Here is a 26968-nt window from a genome sequence, read left to right as displayed (position 1 = left end):
CACCAAAACCTTGTAAAGCCGGTCCCGCATGATGGCTCTTACGGAACTGACTAACTCCCCTTTTGTGTATGTACAGTTCTCAACATGGCCAGACTTGTAGTGATTTTCACCTATTTTAATACTTTTCACTTCATTCTGAAAGAAAGAGGTGAAATGTGCTAACATGACGGCCATCTTTGTGTTGGTGACGTATGCAAGACCAGCGTTGTAGTTCATTGAGCGCTTCACACAAACAAATGTGTTACTTCATAGTTTTACGACACACTTAAAAAAAATTGACTTTCAAAATTATCTTTTAAATTGACAAACATCATATGTGTAATTCGTTGCACAATTCAAACGGGATCAATACATGATTTTTCCAAAATAAGGTCCCATGGAGGTCCACCGGAAAGGGAGGGACTTCGCCACTCTATGGCTTTTTACCTTTGAACCAAACCCTTAATTTCACAAGTAATCAAGGCACATATCATTAACTGTGGGACAGAGACACGTTCTAAAATTCATAATTTGTATTAAATGTAATTTGGAAACTTGCATTGGTTGCAAGATAAACTGGTTAGTTTAGAATCACAAACAGAAACTATTCATTTAAAATTATCTTTATTACAGGGTGAATAGTATATTTATTTAATTTTCCAGAGTAACTCATATTTAAAGTCATTTTTGTGGTTTTCTACAATGACCGGCACTCAGTTACACTAAAATCAAAAACAATCAACTGAAACAAAAAGGTCCCATTTGGTTTAAACACTATGTAAACAATGGGCAAAATACACAGAAAAACTAAGTTTACAAAAAGAGCAGCATGGGAACCTAAAATAAGGTGTAGGTTAAACTCTTAATTTCCACAAAATCCATCACCACTGCAACCCTTTCCTCCACTCTCACCGACTGCCTCACTGAAATGAAATCCTTGATGCAAAACAACTTCCTCAACTGTGATAAATCATACGTGGTCATCATCGGTTGACAACTCTGTCTCCCTCCCCTTACATCCGCAACCTTGGAGTAATCTTCGAGAGCAACTTCTCATTTGAAAACCATATCAACCACATCAACAAAACTGCATTTTTCCACCGCAAAAACATTGCACGCCTCCGCCCATCACTCTCCTTCTCTGCTGCCGAAACCTTTATATATGCCTTCATTTCATCCAGACATGACTATTGCAATAGCTCTACGGTACACAAGCTGCCATGCACTATGCGGCACACAATCCAGCAGGCACGTTTACCAACACTTACACACTCTCTCTCTGCCTCTCTCTCTATGAAACTAAATCCAAGCCAGTAGTACACAGTAAGCAACAGAACCACATCAGAACCTACGGGCAGCTCAGTAAACAGTAGCATCACAGAGAGAAGGGGGTGTGTACTTCACTCACCCTATTAGACTATTAGTAGACAGTGTTTCCCACAGATCTGAAATATACTTGGGGGGGGAGGTGACAACAACATTAAACTTTCTGCTGGTCGCTTGTTAGCAGAGCCCTTCACGCGATGGCAGAGCGAACAGGTACAGGCAGGGCCCATAGTGATAGCCCTATAGTTTAAATCTACTACCCACAAATAAACATATGGACATGGGTTACTATTTAAAAAAAAAAAAAAGGTAAATGTATTTAGGAACCTATCAATGTGAGTTTAAGTGGGGGTGGACATGCTCCCCCAGTAAGATTTGTTTTTAAATGTTGGAGTTAAATGCATCAATCTGGTGCATTTTGTGGGGCAAATAAAGAGACTAGATCTATGGAAGCACCTATATTAAACAGAACTGTATACATTTCAATAATCATAAAATCATGGCCATAACCAATAACATCATTTCCAATATGAAAAAAACACTGAAACTTGTTTATTTATTTATTTTTGGTTCATTTATAGTTGTGAGTGTGTCTGTGCTCCTGAACCAGCCTCTCCTGTCTCCCTCCTCTTTGAGGCAGCAGCAAAGACTAGTTTTAGCTCTCAACAAGTTTTTAAAAGTGTATCTTGCCTTTTTTCACCTAGTTAACTTTGTATTTATTTATTCATGCATATTTTACTAATCACTACCCTCTCAAATGGAAATATGTGTTTACATAAATGGTGACCAAACCGTTTGAGACCCACTGAGAACTTAGACTAAGTTAACTATCTAAACACTCAGAGTCCTTTACCTCACCTGAGCTGAGGTTATCCCGAGCTTGAATGACACACAGAGACCAATCAAGGGCATTAGTATGATCTGTATGACAGTAGCCATGTCGGCAGGCCACATCATGTAGACAGCCAGTCACCCTGTGTGAGGCAGGCCACTTAACAGGCCTGGCCATCGGGAAATCCCCCGGTCCTCCCGATGGCCAGTCGGGGACTGGGTAGAGGAGGCGCAGAGCAAGGGATCATTGTCCACAAGTTAATCGATCGCAGATGGCGTCGTGGTCACGGACGAAAAAAAACTAAATGGGTCGGGAAATATACTTGGGCGGCCGTTAATATACCTGGGCGGCCCGCCCAAGTATAGTCTCTGGCCGTTTCTCAATGTGGAGTGCACATGCTGCAGAGCCACTATTTCAAGTATACTACGTCATAGAGTGGCGCCGAAGGACTGTTTAAATGCATATTAAATGCCCAGCATTCTGCACCACTCTGACGTAGTATACTTGAAATAGTGGCTCTGCAGCATGTGTACTTGACATTGAGAAACAGCCTATGTGTGGGAAACCCAGGTAGAGGAAGGCCATCCTCCTGTCTTAAATAGTGGTGAAGTGGTCAATAAACATGCAGTAGAATTTCCCAACAGCCTTCAGGTCCTCCACAACATTAGAGTCAATAGATATGTTGGCTAGCAAACTAGCAGCTGAAGCTTTGCACTCCCAGCTAGCCACTCCATGCAGACGTCATTAAAAGTCAGAATCCCTTGTTTTTCCTCTGCGTATGAAGCTCTAGTAGTCTGGGAGTTGGCCTTTCATGACATTTAATCTTGAGTTGCTAATTTAGTCAAAGTAATTTTTTTCCCCTCAAACTCCAAATGTCCACTCTCCATAACTGCATTTGCTAATGTTGTTACTTGCTAACGGTGTTGTTGTTAGTACGATGTTGATGTGATTTGATATGTTGGGAGCAGAGAGAAGCCAGAGGCCGGCATGACGGGACTATAGCCCCAGTTAGCGCCGTTTCTTTTTAGAATTTGTAGTGTTTTTTTTAAAATGTTGTTTTGATTAATTTTAAGATATAAGGTGGCTTTGAGTATTAATAGCACTCTTTAAAAAAAAAAATGGCTCACCATGCAGCAGACAAACAATTCCTATGTTCTGGCCCCCTCAATAATTTTTTGACAAACTACTGATGTGCAGGACAATTGAAAGCAGGACTAACTGTAAGGAGCAGCAAGTGAGCATAACATAGCAGAAACTGATGAGGCCAATGCATCAATATATTATAAAAGACTACCTACCTGTACCACTGACCATGACAGACAGAGCCTAAGGGGGGGAAACAAGGCCTAACAGGTGCTTTTTATAAGCAGCCCTAATGAGGGGAGTGGTTGTGGGAGGAGTCAGGCCTTGAGCTGTATTCAAGAGCACTGCACTCTTTCTGAGAGTATTACCTGGACCCGCTTAATTTCACATTGACGACTTGGGCCCGTCTCAGGTCGGTTAAATGAAATCCTTGCTCCCCTCACTTGCGTCGTTTCCCTGTGTTTAGTCCCTCCCACCAGGGAAGCATGGAGGGACGCAAGGAAACCACGAGAAGCAGGGAAATGAGTTTTAAGAGCAATGGGACGTCCTTTCCTCCGGAGCGTCACGTGAAGCGACGTCCGTTTGTGATGACGCCGCACAGCTGTTCGTCTGACAGCAGCTCTGTCCCCGTTATTTTCACAAACACCCCCGCCTCTGTTAGCACACATTTACAGACACAAACATTTGTATCATCTGTTGTAGACCCCAATAAATAAAATCAAATAATAACTCATTCTCAAAAAAGATAAACGCCATTCTTAAAATGTATAAACGAACAATAGTTTGATTAATATTGATTAGAGTGCACAATAGAAATAAAATAATTGAGAGAAGAAAAAGAGATATGTTATCTATCAAAACCCAGTTAGATTAACATTCATTGGATTGCACACTTTGTTTGTTTGTTTGTGTGGATATGTAGCACATTAACATTTTAATAGCACTTAATGACTGACTGAATGGAAATGACAATAAATGAATGAAAAAAGCGATCATGAAAATGTTTCCAATAAATGAATAAAATGAATTTTGACCACTTTGTTGTTCAGATATATCACATATTTGTAACTAAATGATACATGAATTGAAACAAAACACAGTAAACTGAGGAGTGACTCCCGTGAGGTTCATGTGTTTTCTTCACTCCGCTGGGAAACTGCTCTCATGCACTGCATCGTCCAATCAGTGAGCGATACAAAGTAAGGGGGCGGGGCGAGTGTCTGAGGATTTCATCGGAGGATGGTCTGGTGGTTCCTCGATTATAGCTCCTCCATTATCGCTCCTCGCTCCTCGATCCTCAGGTCCTCCGGCAGAAATAAGAGCCAAGGGACGGTACTCAAAATGGCGCAGGCAAATCAACTTCCGGTGAGACTGAGGAGCGAGGAAATGAAAATAGTCGACCTGAGACAGGGCCATGGACGTAGGAGGCGGGAGTTGTGAAAATGGGATATAGTGAGGAGAAAGAAACGTAAAAAGGGAGGAAATACTCATTCGGATGAGAGCAATAGTGAGGATGAATGGAGAGAAAGAGTAGTCGGAAATAGGCAACAGGAGTTCATGGTGGTTGTGAAACTTGCGCAAGAGGGAGCTTCGTTCGGCGTGTGGAACCCTATACGGTTAACTAAATCCATCGGTAAAGAAATCGGGGAGGTAATGAGTGCTAAAGTATTGAGGAATGGATCAATGTTGATCAAATGTAGGGATAGAGAGCAACAGGGGAGAGCAATAAAGATGAGTACCGTGGAGGGTAAGAAAGTGGAATGTTCACTGTTCAGTGGCAGTGGCGTTTTCTCCCGGAGGCCAATGGAAGCCAGGCTTCCCCTGTTTTTTCGGATTGTAGTTATAATTTAAATAAATAAATAAAAACACTTTGTTTTGTTTCGATAATTCTCCTTTGCTGTGTGTTGCTGCCGGCCCGTCTCTCCCCCATTCTCATTGAGTAGTTTACAAAGAGTGAAACAAACAGCGCCCCTGTAGATGTTATGGTGAAACAGTAGATTGCACTCACTGTTGCGAGAGGAGGCCAGCCGAATCTGGCTTCCCTTGGTGAAAAAAAATGGAGGGATTGACCAATCAGATGAGGCTCACGTGATGCCCCTGCCAACCTGTGATTGGTCAGGGCCATGCCAAGGGAAGCCAGAGGCGGCTGGCTTCCCTTGCCTCACAATCCAATCAAATCGTCTCAACTTAGTGTTGCAGTGACGCGGCCTAAAATCCGGAAGTAAGCTGCTCTCGGTTTCCCTCGACAAAAAAGCAATGGTATTTCTCCATAGGATTTTGGAAAATAGCTCGAAATAAGGTCAGTGGAAAACGAACCTGTTAGATAAATGCACGTTTTGTTCAGTCAGATAATATCCACATGTCTACCCTACTTTTATAATTTTCGAATCATAAATCGAATCGATAGAAGATAGATAGCGTCACTGCATCACTCTCACAGCCGTTAGAAAGTAACAAGCAACTGAAGCAAGTGCAATTATGGAGGGTGGAGATGTGGAGTATTTAATCAAAAATAATTGTACTAAACATCCGCTACAGCAGCAACAACAAATACAATCTGATGACAGGCCGATGCCCAAACTGGAGCTGTGTACAGAGAGGAAAAAAGGAGCGAATCGGACGTAAAACGTTAAAGGTCTCCTGATTTAGTTTGTGAATGAATGCTTATTAGAGTTTCGGCAGGAGAGTGCGCTGCGGACCTCTCGGCTAGATAACAGGCGTGTGTAAGTCCTGCATCTGATACAAATGTGTGTAAAATGATACCGGGTGCTGTAATCACTCATCTGGTTACGTTATTACATTGACCACCACACCCCCGACCCAAAAGAAAGGACGTATTATTGGCTTCCCCTAATTTTTTCCCCACGCCACGCTACTGTTCAGTGGTAAAAAGCTAGTCAGGGGAGTTGTGACAGGAATCCCCGTCAGAATATCAGCTGATGATGTGAATGGGAATATAACAAATGCAAAAATAAGTGATGTCAAACGCATGAAAGCAAACCGCAATGGGATTAAAGAAGATAGTCTTTCGGTTCTGATCACCTTTGATGAAAAAAGGCTTCCGGAAAAGATACTTATTAGATATATGTGTTATGATGTGAGACCGTATGTTCCACCACCACTAAGATGTTTTAAATGTCAGAGATTTGGACATGTGGCGGCAGTGTGCAAGGGAAAACAAAGGTGTGGCAGATGTGGTGGAGATCATGAATACGGAAAATGTGAAGAAGGGGCAAAACTGAAATGTTGCAATTGCGGAGGGGAGCATAGTTCAGCGTACCGGGGATGTGAGGTTAGCAAGAAAGCAGAAGAGGTGCAGCGAGTCAGGGTGACGCAGGGAGTTAGCTATGCAGAGGCAGCAAAGACAGTTTCAGGAGGAACGCAGGTTAAAATGGGGAAACAACAATAAGAGCAAAGAAACAGGAAAAGTCCACAACTGTGTTAAGTTGAAGGAAGACACTCTGATAGTAAGTAAAAGAGAGTTTGTACTGTTTATGGCAGAGATTATCAACTGTTCAGCGCAGACTACAAGCCGGAATGAAATAATCAAAATAATTGTCAAATCAGCGGAAAAGTACCTTGATGTGAAAGGGATGCACTGGGAAAATGTGAAAGATATCCTAAATGATGACGTCCAACAACCTCAGACATGGACTGGATCATCCTGATGGTGTTAATTGTACTGTAGTGGAATGCTAGAAGTTTAATTGCAAATGGACAAGAGTTCAAAAAATATATTGACAACCTGGGAGAGAAACCTAATGTTCTTTGTATTCAGGAAACATGGCTGAAACCACAACTGGATTTTATTGTGAAGGGATATACTGCAGATAGACGAGATAGGGACTCTGGCAGAGGGGGAGGAGTTGCAACATTCATACAGAGTGGTATAAGTTACAAAGTTATGCATGTAAGTACAGATCATGAAGCAATAGTTATAAGGGTATGGAATGATAGAGGACCTATAGATATAGTAAATTATTATAATCCATGTGGGAAATTAGATCAAAGTATATTAGAGGATGCTGGGGGTTCACTGCAAGACAAAGTAATATGGTGTGGGGATTTTAATTCACATAGCTCGCTATGGGGAAGCAGTAGCACAGATGCAAATGGTGCAGTAGTTGAGGAATATATAGATGACCACGGGCTAGTGTGCATTAACACTGGAGAAGGAACACGATATAATTGCACGAAGAATATAGAAACAGTACTCGATCTGACATTTGTATCTAGCGCAATAGCAGGGTACATGGAATGTGGTAAAGCATACTACAGTGGGCAGCGATCATTATCCGGTAATGATTAAAGTTGGGACCAACATAAGGTTTGAAAAGGTAAAGAAAATTCCTAGATGGAAATTGGGAAAGGCTAATTGGGATGCCTTCCAAGTTGTAAGTATGAATAGATGTAAAACACTTCAAGAGGAAAATTATGATGATATAAATAAATGAAATGATGAGCTGGTTAAGGTTATCATTCATTCAGCTAAAGAAACAGTTCCGGAAATTGCAGGAGTTAGGCGTACCAAGAGTGTACCCTGGTGGAATGGTGAATGTAGCAAATCCATTAGAGACAGAAATAAAGCATTCAGGCAACTCAAAAAACTCCATTCTTAGGAAGCTTTGAATCAGGATAAAAGGGCCCAGGCTATAGTGAGGAGAACAATAAGAACGCAAAAACGCACTTTTTGGAGGCAATATTGCAATAGTATTGGAAGAGAAGTACAGCTTGCAGATGTTTGGGGCATGATTAGGAGAATGGGGGGAATTCAAAGGAATTATGAGTTGACAGTTTTGAGCAGAGGGGACATAATGGCTGTCACAAACTTAGGAAAGGCGGAACTTCTAGCTCAAACATTTAGGAAAGTTCATAGTTCGGATAACCTTACAGAGGAAGCCAGGCAGTGCCGAAATAATACACGAATGGAAAACCCTAGAATATTGGATAGAGTAGAAGTGTTAGGGGATCAGTTGGACCTGCATTTTAGTATGTTTGAGTTGAGAAGAGCAATTATTAGTGCTCGTCAAACCACTCCTGGGAAAGATGGTGTTTGTTATAAAATGTTGGAACACATGACAGATAACACTCTAGTCATTGTGTTAAGGTTGTTTAATAGGGTGTGGGATTCTGGCCAACTTCCTTCAGTGTGGAAACAAGCGATAATAGTGCCCATCCTAAAGCCAGGGAAAGACCCTTCAGATCCATCTAGCTACAGGCCTATTGCCCTGACATCTCATTTATGCAAAATCATGGAAAGAATGGTTACAGAAAGGTTAACATATATCTTAGAAAGTAAAGCTCTGTTGTCCCCATATCAAAGTGGGTTCCGTAGGGGTCGGAATACAATGGATTCTATATTGTGCTTAGAATCAGACATCAGGAAAGCACAGACCAACAAGGAAGTAGTGATTGCAGTCTTCTTTGATATTGAAAAGGCTTATGACATGCTCTGGAAGGAAGGACTACTAATCAAGTTCAAATCATTGGGAATTGGTGGTAAAGCATATAATTGGGTTATGAATTTTTTACTGGACAGAAAAATACAAGTAAGAGTAGGTGCAGAATATTCAAGTGTTTATGCTATGGAAAATGGTACTCCGCAAGGTAGTGTATGTAGTCCGTTGCTGTTCAATATAATGATACATGACATTTTTAATCAAGTTCATCCAAGTATGGGAAAATCTTTGTATGCAGATGATGGGGCTTTGTTGGCAAAAGGCCGCAATGTAGCACATGTTGGAAAGAAAATACAAGCTGCAATAGTTGAAGTGGAGAAATGGACAAATAAATGGGGATTCAAACTGTCAGTAGCTAAGACGCAGGTCATTTGTTTTACAAAACGGCATAACATTGCTTCTATATCGTTAAAATGGTATGAGCAACCTCTTGAACAGGTTAATACAATAAGATTTCTTGGTGTTTGGTTTGACGGAAAGTTAACATGGAGCAATCATATAGGAAAAGTTCAAAATAAATGTAAAAAGGTCAACAATGTACTTCGGTGTTTGGCGGGACAGGAGTGGGGAGCGAGTAGCTCATCACTTCTGAATATATATTGGGCACTCATGAGACCTGTATTTGATTATGGGTGTATAGCGTTCATGGCAGCAGCAGAATCAAACCTTAAAAAGCTGGATGTCCTACAAGCTCAGGCCCTGAGAATATGTAGTGGAGCTTTTAAAACATCTCCAGTATCAGCAATACAGGTGGAAATGGGAGAAATGCCTTTAAGGATAAGAAGAGTGAAGTTCATGTTGGCATACTGGGTAAACCTTCAGGGGCATAGTGATAGTCATCCTGCGAAAAGTATCTTGAAAGATTGCTGGGAGCACAATGAGTCACATTTAACAAGTTTTGGATGGATTGGCGATGTTAAAGCAGCAAGTATAGGTTTGAATCAAAGACAGTATTGCCCCACAGTTCCAATCTCGTCCATTCCACCCTGGTTGTTCCCATTGCCAAGTGTATACCTCAATATACGAGAGGAGTTAAAGGAAAAGAAAGAACTACCAGTATGGCGCATAGTCCAGAATTATTTTGCAAGATATCACTCTCAGACTCAACAATCATATTTACAGATGGTTCCAAAGATCCAGAGACAGGGCGTGCAGGGGCAGCAGTTTATATCCCAGTGAGTAATACACATATAAAGAAAAGGGTAACAGACCATGTGTCAGTATACACCACAGAGTTGTTGGCATTGGTGTTGGCATTGAAATTTATAGAGGAGAAAGAAATACATAATAGTATAATTGCATCTGACAGCTTTTCAGCATTATCAAGTATACGATCAGGCAGATCTTCATTTAGAATGGACATAATAAATGAAATATTTCTAATTTTATATAAAATGCAAATCAAAGGCATAGCAACTCGTTTCATCTGGGTTCCTGCTCATGTTGGTGTGGAGGATAATGAACAGGTGGATATTCTGGCCAAACAAACACTCAGAATTATGAACATAGACATAGAAGTTCCACTCAGCAAAGTGGAAGTTAAAACATTCATACAGAAATATGCACAAACAACATGGCAAGAACATTGGGATCTTAGTGATACAGGAAGACATCTTTATAAAATTCAAAGGTATGTGGGGGATGGAAGGAAGGTAGGGTTTAAAAGAAGAGAGGAAAATGTAATTTCTCGGGTGAGAATAGGTCATAGGTCTCAATCGTACATTAAGTATAATAGGAAAGCATCCAACCGGAAAGTGTATACACTGCAGCCAGCCAGAAACTGTTGAGCATGTTTTACTGCTTTGCAGGAAATATAGTACTCAGAGAAATGTGCTTTTCCAGACACTCAAGAAAGCAAAATTCCATGACTTGTCGCTATCAGGGCTGTTAGGGAAAAAATCAGGCAATATATATTGTGAGATTATTATGTTTCTAAGAGAAATTGATACATTTAAAATAATCTAGAGTTTTGGTTCTTTGTTTTGTTTATTTTGTTTCTTGTTTTCTGCCCACACTCCAGTCCAGTTGGTGGCGGTAATGCACCTACAAGTTGGTTTGCCAACCGCCAATAAACACTAAAGAAGAAGAAGAAGAAGAAGAAGAAGAAGAAGAAGAGAGTATTACCTACTACCATATATACAGTCTATGCCTACTACACATATAAAAGTGTTTTAAGCTGAATTGCATTTGTTTCAATACATTACTTGTTTATGAGGCAGGAATCTGGGGCAGGCCAAAATCATCCACCAAAACATCATCCTTAAAACAAAAATAAGATTGATGAGAAAAAACTTAAATTGCTGCATTCAAAGGCAAACAGATCCTTAACTTACACTTACAAGTGTTACAATATCCTTTTAATCGTCTCAAACAATATAGATTCAGTCAGGGGGTAGGTTTTTAGAGCTGCTTGACAATTGCTTGAAACAGCCTCACAGGTAGAGACTACACTACAAGGGAGATTAGTCAGTAGCAAAAGTACAGATTTTTTGTTTATGTAAAAGGAAATAGACCATTATTTATTATGACAATACACCGTTTTCTTTTCCTTTACAATATTTATTTTTACATTCCGTTTTTAGCTCATCTTATTCTATTTTAGATGTAGCCATAGTATATTTCACTTCTCCTGCATGACTTGCACATTGGTCACTTGCAACATTCTCTTGCACTATTTTATTTCCTTTTCTGTTTCTTTTTGCACCGTTTTTTTTGTTTTACGTCTTATAGGCTATATAGTTAAGTTGCATTAGTGAAGGAGCCTTGGACTTAAGTGTTTCATTGCCATAACTAAACTAGTTCCAACATATGGAAATAAAACCTTCGAATCTTTGAATGAATCATAAACCTCCCACGGCCTATGAATGCATCATTCCCAGTGTGCCCCTGACGTCAGCCTGAACCAGGAAGTGTCCAGTTTGTTGTGAGTTGTCGCGGTGGTTTTGCTGTCGATACTTCCTTCTTCCTCCTAGCTTAAATGGCGAGCTCTGCGGGTCCTGGTCACGGCGGGCCGGGACTCTGGTCCTCGGTGCTGCTGCTGCTGCTGCTGCTGCTGCTAGGGCTGACGGGGATGAGCGTTCCGGTCGGTGCTGTGTCCGAACCGGGTAAATGGATCGTGAACGTTGACAGCGTGAGTTAAGAGTGTTATAGCGTTAGCGTGTTAGAGTGTTATTATATCTGATGGTTTCACAGGTAAAACAGGTTGGAGCGGAAGCTGAAGTATTGGTTCCACTGCGTCTGTATAGTATCAACAACGTTTGCTAGCTAATAGAATATGTGGCACAATGCTTGGTGGTTTAAAGTAACTAAGTGCGTACTAATAAGTACAATTTTGAGAGACTTGTACTCTACCTGAGTATTTCAATGTTTTGCTACTTTTTACTTCTACTCCACTACAATTCAGAGGTAAATGTTGTACTTTTACTCCACTACATGTATTTAGTACCTTTAGTTACTTTGCCCATATGGATTAATAATGTGAAATATAAATGTCACTTATAAGGCTTTAGCGACACCTGGAGTAAATTCACAAGCTACCCTGCTGCAGTATACAAAGTTATTCAAACTAGCTGTACCTTTACCTGCTTGATAAACACATAGAGGCATCAATAATTATAATCAAAATAAATAGTATATATTTTATTCTGAAATCGGCCAATCTGCATAATATAGTAGAGTAACTTTTGGTACTTTAAGTATATTTTGATGCCAATACTTTTGTACTTTTAGTAACATTTTGAGTACTTCTACCACCTCTGACAATGGGTGACACAGTCAGGCAGTTATACATGTATCCTACTCAAGTAACGTAACTATAACTAAGTATCCTACAGTAAAGAGGAACTTGAAGTTAACTTGAATATGTCCATTTCCTGCTACTGTATACTTCTACCACCAGGGCCGCCCCTGGCCAACATTGTGAGATGAGCCCCCCCCCCCCCCCCCCCCCCCCCCCCCCCCAACTGACAGGAGTGAAACAAAGTTTTTGGAAACAAAGTAGGCTACTTTGCAAATATAATTCCTGTTTATTATTATTATTATCAACACAGTTACTTGTTTATACAGTGAGGTAAATGGTAAATACGTCTGCATTTCCTGCCAAATACTAGCCTCAAAAAGATTAAAATATAATTAATGCAAATAAACTACTACTAATAATAATAATCATAATCAATTCAATAATATAAATACTATATTATTTTATTATAATATAGTTGTAATATAGTCAAGACAAAACATGCTTATGACATGCTCAAAAACTGATATTTCTTAAATCTGTATTCAAATGTAGTTCCCACACATTTCTATCAGTATTTCTCTGTGTTGTGGTTGACATGATGATGACTGTTAGCAGTTAAGGGGAGAGGCTGAGCATCACCATGAAATGTGCAAATTGACATAAAAATGAATATAAGGGGAAAAAATGCTCCATCTTTTTTAGGCTGTAAACTTTAACTGTTATGTAAGCCAACTAGACAGACAGTTTATCACTCTTCTTCCTGTACATTAGCAGATAAAAGGCATCACATACTTGAATGAATGGTAAATAAAGAATGCTGGAAATAACTGCATCTCCATTAGCCTATATGCTATGCAGAGACGGCCTTCTTCATGTCGTGAATTGCAGCTGATGTTTTAATATGGCAATTGGCAAAAGTTTGACATTTGACTTATCCAACATTCGCAAGTTGTACATTTCACTCATACAATAACCCACCTTCGAGTGATGCTCTAGTTTCTTCATGTTTTTATTTTTTCCCCTCTTGCTTGCGCTGGACTGAAACTGTCTTTTCACCGACATCTCTTCACCTGCACTAGTGGCCGTATCAAAGCCGTGATTGGTCAGATGTCGATTCATTGCAACGGTGTCGGGTTACAGACGTGCTCCCCTTGTCACCTCTCACTCCTGTGTCAGCGGGGGGTGCGCGGAGAACTGCGCACAGCAGCTGTGACCCTCTGGGCGGGGCCCATGCAGCCTGCGTGATTGGCCTTTAGGCCTGTCTACCACACCACATATGAGAGGCAAATATTGTACAATAATTAGGATGATGCAATATATGAATCAAGTTCATGTGTTCACATTTACCTCAACCAGAACTCCAACAACAATGCTGCATTCAGGAGCTCCTTAGATGGTCCCATTTCCTGATTGAGGAAGTATTTTTTTCTCAATTTCGGTGTGTTCATGACCTTAAAGTTGAATGTGGGAAAACAATTAGGCAACAAAGAAGATGTGTTTTATTGCTCAGGGCGTCAACAACATGTTGGTATCTGATTTTGATGTTGTTGTACCGACCAGAGCATTTCATGTGAATTTTACCGGTCAGGAACTTATTTTCTGACTATTCCTTATCCACGAGACTGTAGTACAAATGCCCCATCTAGCAATGTTAACAAAAGTGAAACATAAGTGTGTATGCCCTATAGGGAATGGGGCATTGGGCCTACAAATATAAAAATGTTTCTAATGAAAGTTTCATGAAAATCAGTCAGTCGTTTTTCCTTTATTTAGCTGACAGTCAGACTAGCTAAGCCCTAAACCTCAGATATAAATCACACAAAGCACTGACATAAAACAAGCACTGCATGTCTTAAATAAACTGTAAGATAGGAAGATCAGTTATTAGCTGCCATGAAAGTGTAATACAAAGTAGTACCTTGCCAGGTGTTTGTGGACAGATTCTGTGATCGCGATAGCATCACAACCACAAGAGGCCTTCATAAAACTTTACAGGTGTGTAGGTGAGATTAACATTTATTTGAGATTGAAGATGGGGGCGGTCCAAGCAAGGGTGTCACAACCAGTGGGGTAAGAAGTGTTCCGGTCTGATTTGATGCCATGTTTCCGTTAGCCAGTAATTACCAGTATTGCACGAGAAAAATATGTCAGAGAAATTTGAATCTTTCAGGTTATCATTTTTGGGTAAAATATAAGAACAATTTGAATTGCATCAAAAATAAATATTCAATGCTACAGGTGCTAAATGAGATGCCATCGCTCTGAGGACAGCGCTCTGCCATGATGGAGGGTGGAATTTCCAACGGCCTGCAAAGTCCTCAAGTGATTACAGCGAAATCTAACCCTGAGTTGGCCAACGGACCACAGTAGCTTCTAAAGCATAGGGAAATCATTTTTGTTAAGAGTTACAAATATTTACAATGTCGTCCGGGACAATGACATTTCCCCGGAAATGCTGATTAGCCTGAATTTAGCATCACAGTCTCTAGTTTTGTCTGCAATAATTAATTTCATGATTGAAAATAGGCAGAGCTGTGAGACGCGAATATTCATTTACTTAGAAGAAGTCTGATGAGCTGTTTGTGTTTGTTGTTTTCCAGGAAAGTCTGAAGAAGCCGAACTTCTTCTTTTTCACTAAAACCTTGTTCAATAGCAGCTTCATCCATCTCAAAGGTAAGATAACCTTCCTAATGATAACAATTCCCTTCTTTTGTCTTTTATTTCTGACACATTTAAAGAAGCAGTCTGACATTTTGGAAAATCCTTTTGTTGGTTGAGTAAATAAATATCAGTGTCATGTTTTCAGGTACAGGGATCAACAAAGTCTGATTAAGTTGGCAAAGAGAAAAACACAACGTTTTCTTGTTAATTCGTTCATGTCTTTCTTTTCTCTGTGTGTGGTCAGTGGTGACAGAGACCTGTACGTCGTCTTCATCCGTCCAGTTGGACGTGTCCTGGTATCTGAGGAACTCACACTGCTACACTGAATTCTTGAGTTTGAACGTGAGACATGCTATTTTCTACTGTCCTATTCTGTACTGTACTCTACTATACTGTACTCTTCTCTACTGTGCAGTACTGTACTTTACTATACTGTTCTATATTCTACTTTACTGTACTATACTTTTCTCATCTTTACTATACTGTACTATATTCAACTGTACTTTACTGTACTTTACTCTTCTATACTGTATTGTACTCATCTTCTCCAGTACATTCCACACAAAAAGACATTTTTAAATACAATTTCATAATCCTGGTGTCCTGCCCCCAGAACTATCAAAGCTAATGAAAGACAAGCAAGCTCAAGTGTCTCATTTAAAGCTCTAGTCTTAACAAAATATGTTAAAACTGCTAGAAATGAGTCTTAATATGATTCCTTTTCACTGTTAATAAGTGTCAATGTCAAATTTAAATGCATTTAACTTGACAACTTTATTAAGGGTGAGTTATCATTTTGAATACAAAAAAATATATTGGCAAATCATCACAGATGAGTGGGGGGAGGATTCTTATAGAATGGCGACCAGCTCAAGGGGTACACGAGACAAAAAAGGTTGTGAACCACTGCTTTACTATACTCTTCTCTAATATACTAGGGATGCAACGATATACCGAATATCACGGTATCGCGGTAAATAAACGTCCCAATACCGTCGTGAGACCGACTAAATCTACCGCGATTTTAAAAAAAAAAATGTAATTAATTATTTTTTTAAAACACTTTTTTTGTTTTAAACCTTTATTTAACCAGGTGGTCCCATTGAGATCATCGATCTCTTTTTCAAGAGAGACCTGTCCAATATGGCAGCAAGTAGGTTACAACATGAACATAAAACAACAGATAACACAAAAGGACATCGTATTTACAGGGCTACATTTACACACCTAGAGACATTGACAAGTACCAACAGTATATTTATATCTCGCCCTGTCAATAAGCCTCACCTTCTTGGCAACAACTGTATTGTTTTTGAAGTGGTGGAGAGACAATGCACAGTTTGACCCACTGCTGTCACCCATGGCCAAAGCATATCTCTCCGTCCCACTGAGGTGGCGTTAGACTTTTTCGCTGTCCGTCATTTTGACAGACAGGATCGTAAAATGTCTGTCATAATCCCTTATTACCCGTTGGGTCTGAACAGTTCACAAGAGAGCACGCTCGTGAACTGTCAAGGGGGGGGGCGGTGTTATGCCGAGTGTGCATGCACCTCGCGGGAGCGCGCACAGCGTAAAGCAAAACCTCTCAGACATGTATTGATCTGTACGGCAAAGTACGGTTTGGAAACTATATCATTTCCTTTTGGAGGGCATGCATAACACGGCATAACACCAGAGCCTCGCTGCGGGGAAACGTTGGCGCTGTTCCGAGTTTGTTCTAATCTGTCAAAATGACAGACTGCTTTCAGATTTTTCCGTCATTGATAAATAAAATATTCGGTTAACGCGATCACTGCTGTCCCAGCAACATCAGTACCAAGCGAGAGAGTTTTTTCCAGAGCAGGGGATATTGTAAATGCCCAAACATCCAAGCTTATAAATACCTGGAAATGTGGACATTCTCATATTCCTAAAAACCTGTCTGATGATGCTGAGTGAGTGACTTAGTGAGTTTGAGTTGAGTTACTTGAAAAACTAAAGTGAAACTTGATTTATTTTATTGCGGGGTCTGATTATTAAATGTCCTTGTTTATTTGTGAGATGCAGTGGCACAAAGAAAATGCCTACTTTGTTTGGTAGTACTAGTAGGTACAAACACACTGGTTTTCTTGTTCCAGTCTGTTACTGTCACTTTGTTTTTGACACTTTCAAATACTGCTATCCTACTAAAATACTGTACAAATCAGATTTATTATTTAATAAAGAAACATTTTCTGAGTAAAAAAAAATTGTATTGAAGAAAAAAAAATGTAATTTCCCCCCCCCTTTATTATTCAATATCGCGATAAATACCGTACCGTGGACTTGTTATCGCGATATTATCGTACAGTGAGTTTTTGGTATCGTTACATCCCTATAATATACTGTACTGTACTATAGTCCTCTCTACTAAACTCTACTATACTGCTCTATACTCTTCTATACTGAATTCTACTATACTCTACTAAAGTCCTCTCTACTATACTGCTCTATACTGTACTATATTCTTCTATACTGAATTCTACTATACTCTACTAAAGTCCTCTCTACTGTACGATAATGTACTATACTCTTCTCTACTGATCTCTACTGTGCTATACTGTACTAGTCCTCTCTGCTAAACTCTACAGTACTGACTGAATAACACCTCTAACAACCTATTTGTTTGATTGATTGTTCGTCTCCAGGCGTCGAAGGCAGAAAAATATTTCATGTCGAAGGAGGTCAAGCAAGGAGGCGGAAGCGGATATTATGTTTTTCATCAATATCCTGCCATCACCTGCAAGCACCACATGGTGATACACACACATTTAATACATTGACACACATGGCAGATGAATAATCAAGTGAGTGTATGTGGGGGCTATGTTTTAATATGGGTGTGTTTGTTTTATGACACAGTTTCACCTTGATACATTTGGGACGAAAACACGACTAGAAGAAATCCCTCAGCAGGTGAGACCCTTTCTGTTTCCCTACCTGTCTCCACAGGAGCGGCACAAGAAAAAAACAGCACAATCAAAATCTACTGTTGGACTTTAAGCAGCTGTAATGCAAACTATACAAATGCAATGTTCTCAAAGGGGAAATCCATCATTGCTTCTTGTCATTCGTGAGTATGCAGGTGTTTTTAGTGCCTTTCCAATCTCTGCATGCCTATTCTATGATATTAACTGCTCATGCTTATGATTGTATTTTGCTGCGCTCACTTTGTAGCGTAGGATTTATCCCAAAAGTATACCATTTTTAAATTTGGGCGCCAGACAGAATATATAAAATATTTATCTGTCAAAAATAAAAAGGTTTAAATAAACAGATGGAGGGATAGCTTGGTGACCTATAGAGATGGTACAAAATCAACTAATTCATCAATTTGTTTTCATCAAATTAAATTATCTGTATTTGTCCAATATTATAATCGATACATACCAAAGCAAGATAACACAGTCCTATTACCAAAAAACTAAAACCAAGAAGCAAAAACCAAGTATGTCAATTTAAATAACAAAACATAATTTAATTGATTGGTTGACCGGAAAAAGTCCTTGTCCTATTTCTGTATTTTAGTTTTTATTTCCCCCCACCCTGCTACAACTTCACTTTTTGTTGTCACACTGCATGGGGTGGTTTACAATAGTAAGCATTTGCTAAAACAAAATGTCTTGCATCGCATCTCCACTTCCTCCCACTGTTAAAAAGTGAAGCCAAAATAGGCTGGATACATGACATGCCAGTTTAAGATTCTATTGTCATTTGGAACAACAGTTTGAGCATTAGTGAAACCCCATGACCCAATCACAAGCCAAATAGGCCACAGCTTTATAGTGTGAGCAACCTAGCTGCTACTTTAGCAACATGGTAGCTGTTTGGCTACAAAGGCCAGGAGCTGGAATAGGCTTTCACAACATCACCTATTGTTTTTTGGACTACAGCTTTGTAACCTTACATTTGGCAAGTTTCCATCTTGTAATTTTGCAACCAGACATGACATGGTAGGGTTGAGCTAAGTACAATAGAGCAGCGAATTATAAATATTTAGCCATTCAAATACTACAATTTACTGTTGAACTGAGAACACAGAGAAATGGTTAAAGTTCTATGACAGAAGGAGTGCACTCAAATCGGACAGATTCTTGGCAGTTGTCCATCACAATTTAGCCCCGCCCTTAAGCATACCCTGCCTTATCCTTTTTTTCACTTTGAAATGGATAATAAATACATATTACTAGCGCAGTGCTCTTTCAGGATGTGCTCAGTCAACGTATCATAGGTGCAAAGCTTTATTAAAGTTAATAGTTTATAACCTCAATAAAGTCAAAGCTTTGTTAAATATTTATGCCCCAGCGTTGTTTTAAAAGGAAGTCTTTTAGAGGGTCGCCGCACCTTTTAGGCTGCTTCAGGCATAGATATATATAAACACTAGATGACTCACCCGCGCTGCTGGCCAATGGAGACCGACGTTGCCACTTGGCCGCCATCTTGCTACAGGCAGTTCTCTCATTCATAACATTATGGTTTACTATTTAAATAACCATAGCTTGCTCAATTTTCAAACGGTTTGGTTTTTTATAAACATCAAAGATGTAGTTATGATACTGTATACTTATAGTCATGGACTTTCTTATGAAAATAACATTAAGCAGATAAAGCAATAGCTATACACACACACAAGGTATTTATATTAAATATTTGCCGGTGTATATATTTCCATTTATTTTTATTATATTGTTAATATTTAAAATAAATTATAAAATTAAAATATATTTATATTTTATATATAAAAATCGGTCTCATGTTACCACTCTGTAAGCCAAGAGTTGTTAATTTAGCAATGCCTTGGCTTTAAGAATAGGGACACAACTAATGACAATAGCATATGGTGGTATATTATTTAGATATTCACACCTTTATCAGAAGAACCAAACCAACATACAATGAGCTCACAGACAGGCCAGTTCTGTCTCATTTATCACAATTATACGAATATATAAATAATAGTAATATGGAAATTAATAAGTTACTTTTTTAACAATTCAATGTTCACTTATCAATACTGTGAGCCTGATTTTTCTTACATTCTCCAACAGAAAACACAACTCAGCGTACTTTTAAGAAATTGATCTTAATAGGCTTTTCCCCTTATAAGGCAAAAATATGTTTTGAGGCTCTGGACAAAAATGGCTATTTTGATTGTAAAGGTTGCCAATCCCTGGGTGTAGTTTCAATGTTTGCACATGTTTATTCAAGTGTATGAGTGACATAGAGCAAGTGAGATGGCCAGTGGTTCTCAAACCTTTTACACAGAGTACCACCTCAAATTATATTGGGCTCTCCTAGTAACACCATCATAGACCTTCCTGGGTACCACCGAGATAAAGGATTTAATATGACAAGCCATATGATGCTCTCATTTGTTAGTGACATTCCACATGCAAATAAAACAAGATAAGAGGGTACTTTATTGATCCCAATTTGGGAAAACATGTTTAGTTACAGCAGCATAAGGGACAAAGCATTTTACAATGAATTAGAAATAAGCAAGAAAAATAAAGAAAAGAAAGAGGAAAATATACATGTTGAGTTTGGCAGGATATTATATATATATATATTATACATAAATATAAGGCATATGGAATATTAATGTTAAATATTAAATAGATTATATATGTGTAAAATGTACAACGTGGTTATATTCAAGAAAAACTATGGAGCAGAGAGTTATCTTCCAGCCAGAGGTGATTTGTTGAGTTATGGCACTGCGGAGCTGCAGCAGTCTGTTGGAGAAGGAGCTCCGTTGACTGTCCAGCTGCAGGTGGAGAGGATGGGTGGGGTTATCCATGATGGACAACAGCCTGTTCAGTGTCCTCCTCTCCACCACAGCTTCAAAGGGGTCCAGCTTGATGCCGATGACAGACCCAGCTTTCCTAATTAGTTTATTGATCCTGCTGGTATCACCGGCTCTGATGCTGCCCCCCCAGCAGACCGGAGCAAAGAAGAGTGCACTGGCCACAACAGACCGGTAGAAGATCTCCAGCATCTTACTGCACACGTGGAAGTATCTCAGCTTCCTCAGAAAATAGAGTCTGCTCATCCCCTTCTTGTGCACAGCATCAGTGTTGATCCTCCAGTTCAGTCCGTTGTCTAAGTGCACTCCCAGGTATTTGTAGTCCTCCACAACAGCCACATCCTCTCCCAGAATGCACAGGGGTAGAAGAGACGTCCTCACCCTCCTGAAATCAATGACCATCTCTCTGGTCTTGGCCACATTCAGAATACTCACAACATTAGGCTGAGGTTCATCTTCCGCTCTTCTTGAAGTGGTTGTGCTTCTTGTTGCTTCCGGCTAAAATAAACATAATTAAAGACATTTTGAGTGTTTAAAATGTGCTGTAATACACAACACATTATTTATTCCTAAACTTGCAGAAAGAAAAACTAAAGTGTGACATTTAATCACATATTTATCAATCAATCTTATACACCTTGAATTCTTGTTGGCCAATGATACACATACCCTTTGAAGATGAGCTGGGAAATTGAATACTGTTGGCACAACACCATCTTTAAGCCGGACAGTCTGCCCCGTCCTGTCAAAGTCCTCACTCCTGAAGTACTCACTGCAGAGCAGCGTCCTGCCAGAGGAAACAAAACCGTCCCTTCTTAGGGCAACTTCCCACTGCCTCCTCCTCTCTCCGGTTTTGGGAAACCTTAAAAACATGAGAAATGTAGCCAGATATATAAATTATTGTCAACATTGTCCGCCCTTCTTTCCTTTAACATTAATGGTAAGGACAAAAATACACACCGAAATTATCATATTTTTGGGGTAATTGTATGTATGTATGTAATGTATGTATGTATACTTTAAGAATAAGACAACCACACTAAGAGTAATAAAAAAGGTGTCCAAAAGAAACATTACATAATTGTGTAAAGAAATGGTAACAACATATTCTAAAGAGGCTGGGTCAACAACAATCTTGCAATACTATTATCTCACATAGCCCCACTGATCCTGTGTAGCAGGACTTGTAATGTACATACATCCACTAAGTAATTAACGATTATCCTAATTATAGTCATAATAATGTCATATCTTACACGTGATTCCACGGGTTCTTGTTTGCAGACTGCGGCGATTAGAGCAGCCGTAGGCTGCACAAAAGTCAGGCATAGTCAGGTACTTCTGTAAATACAAAGCCAGCAATTTCCTGTATCATAATGTATCTAAAAATGTAAGATGTTTTTAACAAGCCAAACCACTTGGAAGAAATCATGTGTAACTTAAGTTATGTTGAAAAGAAAGAGCAGTTCTGCCTCTCCCACTGGTGTAAAGTTGCTGGGTCAACTTTGTAATACTAGGTCTCACTCACAGCCTCTTGTTATTAGCCAGCTAATAAATACAACCACATACACAAAGAAAAGCTGCAATTTCAACATATCCATGCATCCTGTATCATAGCCATGCTAATAACGTTTATAATAAACAAAACCGTTTGTAAATCAGTCAAGATTTCAGCGATTTAAGAGTATTTGTGTGCAGATCACTCACCTTACAACAGCTACCATAGTGCGTACCAGAGTAGCTGTTGACTGTAGCAAGATGGCGGCCGGTGAGCTACGCTGGAAAATCTCCCATGAGCCATCTAGTGTTTATATATATCTATGGCTTCAGGCACCTGAACTATTAATGCTTAAATAAACATGCAATGTGTTTAATACACAAACAGACATCCTCATTCCTGTCACAGGTCATTTATTAGCATAGACGCTGCACTGTGAAAAATCTGTTTGAAAAGTACTTGGACTGTTTAGTTTGGCTCATGTCCCATCTGATTGACATATGAACACCTATATGGTGCTGACCACCAGGGGATGATAAAGATCCACAGATTCCACAGTCATGGTTAGAACAGTGAAGAGTATTTTTGCTGAACTGGCATTTAACGAAATTGTCACAGTATAATTATTAGAAAATAAATATTTAATCTCCAATAATTAGCAAAATATAACTCACCTTAACTCTATTGTTCTGTGTTTTTAAATTATTATTTATTTGAATTCATTTTTTAGTTCATTTTCAAAAAGTATAAATGTTAGTCTTGCCTTTGTTCAAAATGTTTATGAACTTGACAGACCATTCCAAACGTATATTTTCGTATAAACCAAAGGTGTGCACATCAACTCTCTCACACAGCAGAACAACACTTAGAATACTCAGTAAAGAAAATACAACATACAGTATAGCAGAACAGGAAAAACATTAGAACGTGTAGTTTGTGTAGTTCATGCTGTTAATTTAAGTTCATAGAGTAGAACACATAACAGAAAATGTAGCAGAACCAACATTAGAACTCCAGTAGAACATTCATTTAACAGATATATCATAAAGAGAAACGTAGTGAAAGAGAAAGTATGTTTGATGAACACTTTGAAAGAAAGTGGAAGTTCGGACTGTCCGAAACACATGCAACGTTTTCCTGTTGAATTACATTATGAAAGAGACATTTATAAACTAAATAAACTACCCAGTATAAACACTTGTATAGCCTATTTAAATCATTAGGGTATTATCTTTCCCTGATATGTAGATTAAGGCATTTTGTGACGTGAAACCTTTTTTAAAATTTATTTTAGGTTTTGAGCTTTTAAAAGTTGCATGTTTGAGTTAATTCACTGATCCTATTGTTCTTTGTTCCTCAGGCTGCTGCAGAACTGAAGCAGAATGCTTCAAATGTCACAGGAAAGGCTGTCGTCACTACTAAAGAGGTTAGTCTGCTCCTGTCCTGCTGGGTGAGGTGAACCTGTATCAGGCGTCCTGTGGGAGGAGCCTGTGACTTGGGAGCGTGCCGTGCTGGTTTTAATGCTGGGTGATACCAGGTTTTGTGTTACAGAACATTATTTATCCTGCAGAGACAGGACACCAACCAGCAATATTATTTGTGGGGGTCTACCAGTGGAGCAGAAGGGACATTTTCCAACCAGTAGTATTTCAATCGATAGATGTTATTTTAAGAATTAAGCTGTTAATAGCAAAGGTGGCTCCATTTCATAGATGAAGGAATTAGCATTTACTCAATAATACTTCCCCCTGAAAAGCTGAGGGACGTAGCTGTGAGCCTCACTTTACCGGAGGTGGTGAAGTTCACAGTGTGGACAATAAGCCACAAAATGGCGGGATTTCTGCCTTTTTATATTCATAAATGTTTCACTATATTATGACTTAGTTCTCTGATATAGTATGACTTTCTTCTAATTAAATCAAAATTGTATATATGTAGTATTAATTAGTTTTATTTCCCTCAAAATTAGAAGAAATCTTGCTGAAACACATTTGGACTTTTAAGTCAATCAATACATGTGTGTTGACTCAGTGAGGAGAATAAGAATTTTTTTAAATGTGAAGTTTTCCCTTCTGAATTCGTGAGCATTGAACTTATTGTTTTGAACAATGAGTTCAATGGAAATTCAAAGGCTTTTAATTTCAAAATCGCATGCAACATATTTTTTTATATTTTTTAATATGTTAGAAAACCCAAAAGCCTGGGTGTCACATGTTATACTCAATATTGTGTTTTCTTTCAGATAAAGACCTTTATAATTTGAGTTTTGCATAACATTTTTACCAGAATGCAGAAAACGATATATTTGACACTAACATTTTTCTATTGGAGCTTCCCCAGACATCCCCACTTCATATTTTTCCCTCCCAAAGTCATGTAAAGGAAAGCTACGTCCTTAGCTCCATCTTTTCTGCTGCAGTCATAAAGAGTGATGATAACTTTATTTAACTTTGAATACTCCTCTATCTTTGTTTTTCAGGATGCAGCTCAATTCAGTGCGGTGGCTGAGACCTGGGAGGACGGACCCTACATGTTCATCCTGAAAATCAAAGAAATCAAAGACAATGCCTGGGCCCCGGACATCGCTAACACCCTCGAACCCTGGAAATTACAGCGTCAGTCACACACACACACACACACACACACACACACACACACACACACACACACACACACACACACACACACACACACACACACACACACACACACAGATGTATTATTTTGTTTTTCACTGTAGTATCGAATTGGGATTATGTATATATATAATGATAATTGTATTAAGGATCCTGGAATGTCACTAGTATTGACTGCTTAATTTCTGCTATTGTGACATCCCTGATCCCTGATGAAGAGTTTCATTATTGTCTTAGTATTTTCAGTGGGTATTTTTCTTTTTTAAAACATTTAGTTAAGCCTTTAAGTAAATTCCATCCTCTTGTTTTAGTTTTTTTTCGTAGTATGATGTTGAGGTACTTTAGGCAGGCTTTGTATCAAAGTCATAGTCTTTTGGTACCGTGATAACACTACTAAAGGCTGTATTATTTTTGTTTAGGTTGAAGTTGAACCGTCCATTTTGAAGGTGTGTTTTGGCGTGGTCAGCTGATCTAAAGTGTTAAACTAATGTAGTGAGCCGTGGATCTGATGAACTCTTTGTTTGTGTTTGCAGTGGAGATCAGCATGAAGGGTTCACATGACTACATTTCAGCAACTGAGTGGCCTATGATGGTGGTAAGAACACACACACACACACACATACACACACACACACACACACACACACACACACACACACACACACACACACACACACACACACACACACACACACACACACACACACACACACAGCTCTCAGTATTTTCTCACTTCCTGTTTGTGGCCTGCTTTTTTTGGTTCCTAATGAAGATGTAAATCTGTTGAGCATTTATTTTGCGAGTCTCAGAAATGTATGAAAACAGCTGGTCAGTGTATTTTTCTCAAACAGGAGTAACACCGTTGGAAAGAACATCACCCGATTTATGCTCTACGATTGGTGTACCTTTTGATATTCTGACGGCAGGCTGACGCTACAGTGTCTCACTGTCGCCTCTATATAGGAACATGTGTGTTACAAGAGAGGATAGGCCATGGTTAGCATCACCTCTTCACATTCTGATCATAATCTCAGACATTTTGTGAATGTGGAATTAAAATTCTGGTCATAGCTTACACATTTGCACATTTTTATGTTAAAGGCATTTAACAAGCAGGCACTGTGTTGGACGTTAGGCCACACAGTTAACAATGATCATTGCTAATCACACTTTAATACCTCCATATACGAGCAGGTCAAAGTTCAAACCATTACAAATCTATTCTTTTTGTCAATTTGCATTTCTTGCACAAGTTTTCCACAAGTCAGAAGTTTTTTCTCCCTGTTATTCTGCAGTTCCTCATGGTGATGTGTATCGTGTACGTGCTGCTGGCGGTGCTGTGGTTGGTTCTGTCGGCGTGTTACTGGAGGGATCTGCTCAGGATCCAGTTCTGGATCGGAGGAGTCATCTTCCTGGGCATGGTGGAGAAAGCCGTCTACTACGCTGAGCTGCAGAACATCAGATACAATGGCTTGTCAGGTACACTGAAAAACAGAAACGTTTACTTTAATTAAATGTATTATGTCAAGAGATTTCAAAACTCTGTATTAGGCTAGTTGATAGCAATAATATTACGTTTAAAAAAATATTAGCTTTAACTTGATATTATTGCTTTTAACTAACCTAAATTGTTGACATAATGTCAACGTTAAAAGTCAATGTTTCAGAAGAAATTAAGCGTTTCATTGAGTGATTGAAGTGAACATTTGTTACGCAGGGCTTGGATTGTTAACACGTTGTGATATGTCCTCCTGCAGTCCAGGGGGCGGTGGTGTTTGCTGTGGTGCTCTCTGCCGTGAAGAGGACTCTGGCCAGAATACTGGTGATCATCGCCAGTCTGGGATATGGCATCGTCAAGTAAGCTGAAGGAGTTTCATTTCACCTAAAGTAATGTCTACACTTAAAATGATAGCTATGAAGGGAACTATGAA

The 26968-nt window shown here is 39.2% G+C and overlaps 1 protein-coding gene and 1 long non-coding RNA gene across 2 annotated transcripts in view; one reads left to right on the top strand and one right to left on the bottom strand.

Moving 5' to 3' along the window:
- The first annotated feature begins 11446 nt into the window (after window positions 1-11446).
- The window catches only part of zgc:162698 (uncharacterized protein LOC560165 homolog), a 30204-nt gene continuing 14682 nt past the window's right edge, over window positions 11447-26968 (top strand). Inside the window, exons 1-10 of the mRNA XM_034199068.1 lie at window positions 11447-11809; window positions 15019-15091; window positions 15324-15421; window positions 17746-17853; window positions 17960-18013; window positions 23762-23827; window positions 24881-25016; window positions 25571-25632; window positions 26333-26516; window positions 26795-26894. Of these exons, the coding sequence (XP_034054959.1) occupies window positions 11657-11809; window positions 15019-15091; window positions 15324-15421; window positions 17746-17853; window positions 17960-18013; window positions 23762-23827; window positions 24881-25016; window positions 25571-25632; window positions 26333-26516; window positions 26795-26894 (1034 nt within the window). The 5' untranslated portion in view covers window positions 11447-11656. The remainder of the gene's footprint in view (window positions 11810-15018; window positions 15092-15323; window positions 15422-17745; window positions 17854-17959; window positions 18014-23761; window positions 23828-24880; window positions 25017-25570; window positions 25633-26332; window positions 26517-26794; window positions 26895-26968) is intronic.
- Window positions 21016-22414, bottom strand: LOC117534833. The gene is made up of 3 exons (XR_004567323.1): window positions 22160-22414; window positions 21573-21765; window positions 21016-21401 (listed from the first exon to the last, which is right to left on the bottom strand). It is a non-coding gene; the product is annotated as an uncharacterized LOC117534833 (long non-coding RNA).

The sequence above is a fragment of the Gymnodraco acuticeps genome, unplaced genomic scaffold, assembly GCF_902827175.1.
Source record: "Gymnodraco acuticeps unplaced genomic scaffold, fGymAcu1.1, whole genome shotgun sequence".
NCBI classification, from domain to species: domain Eukaryota; kingdom Metazoa; phylum Chordata; class Actinopteri; order Perciformes; family Bathydraconidae; genus Gymnodraco; species Gymnodraco acuticeps.
The sequence above is the reverse complement of the archived record's forward strand: the minus strand, read 5'-3'. Positions and strand labels throughout refer to the sequence as shown.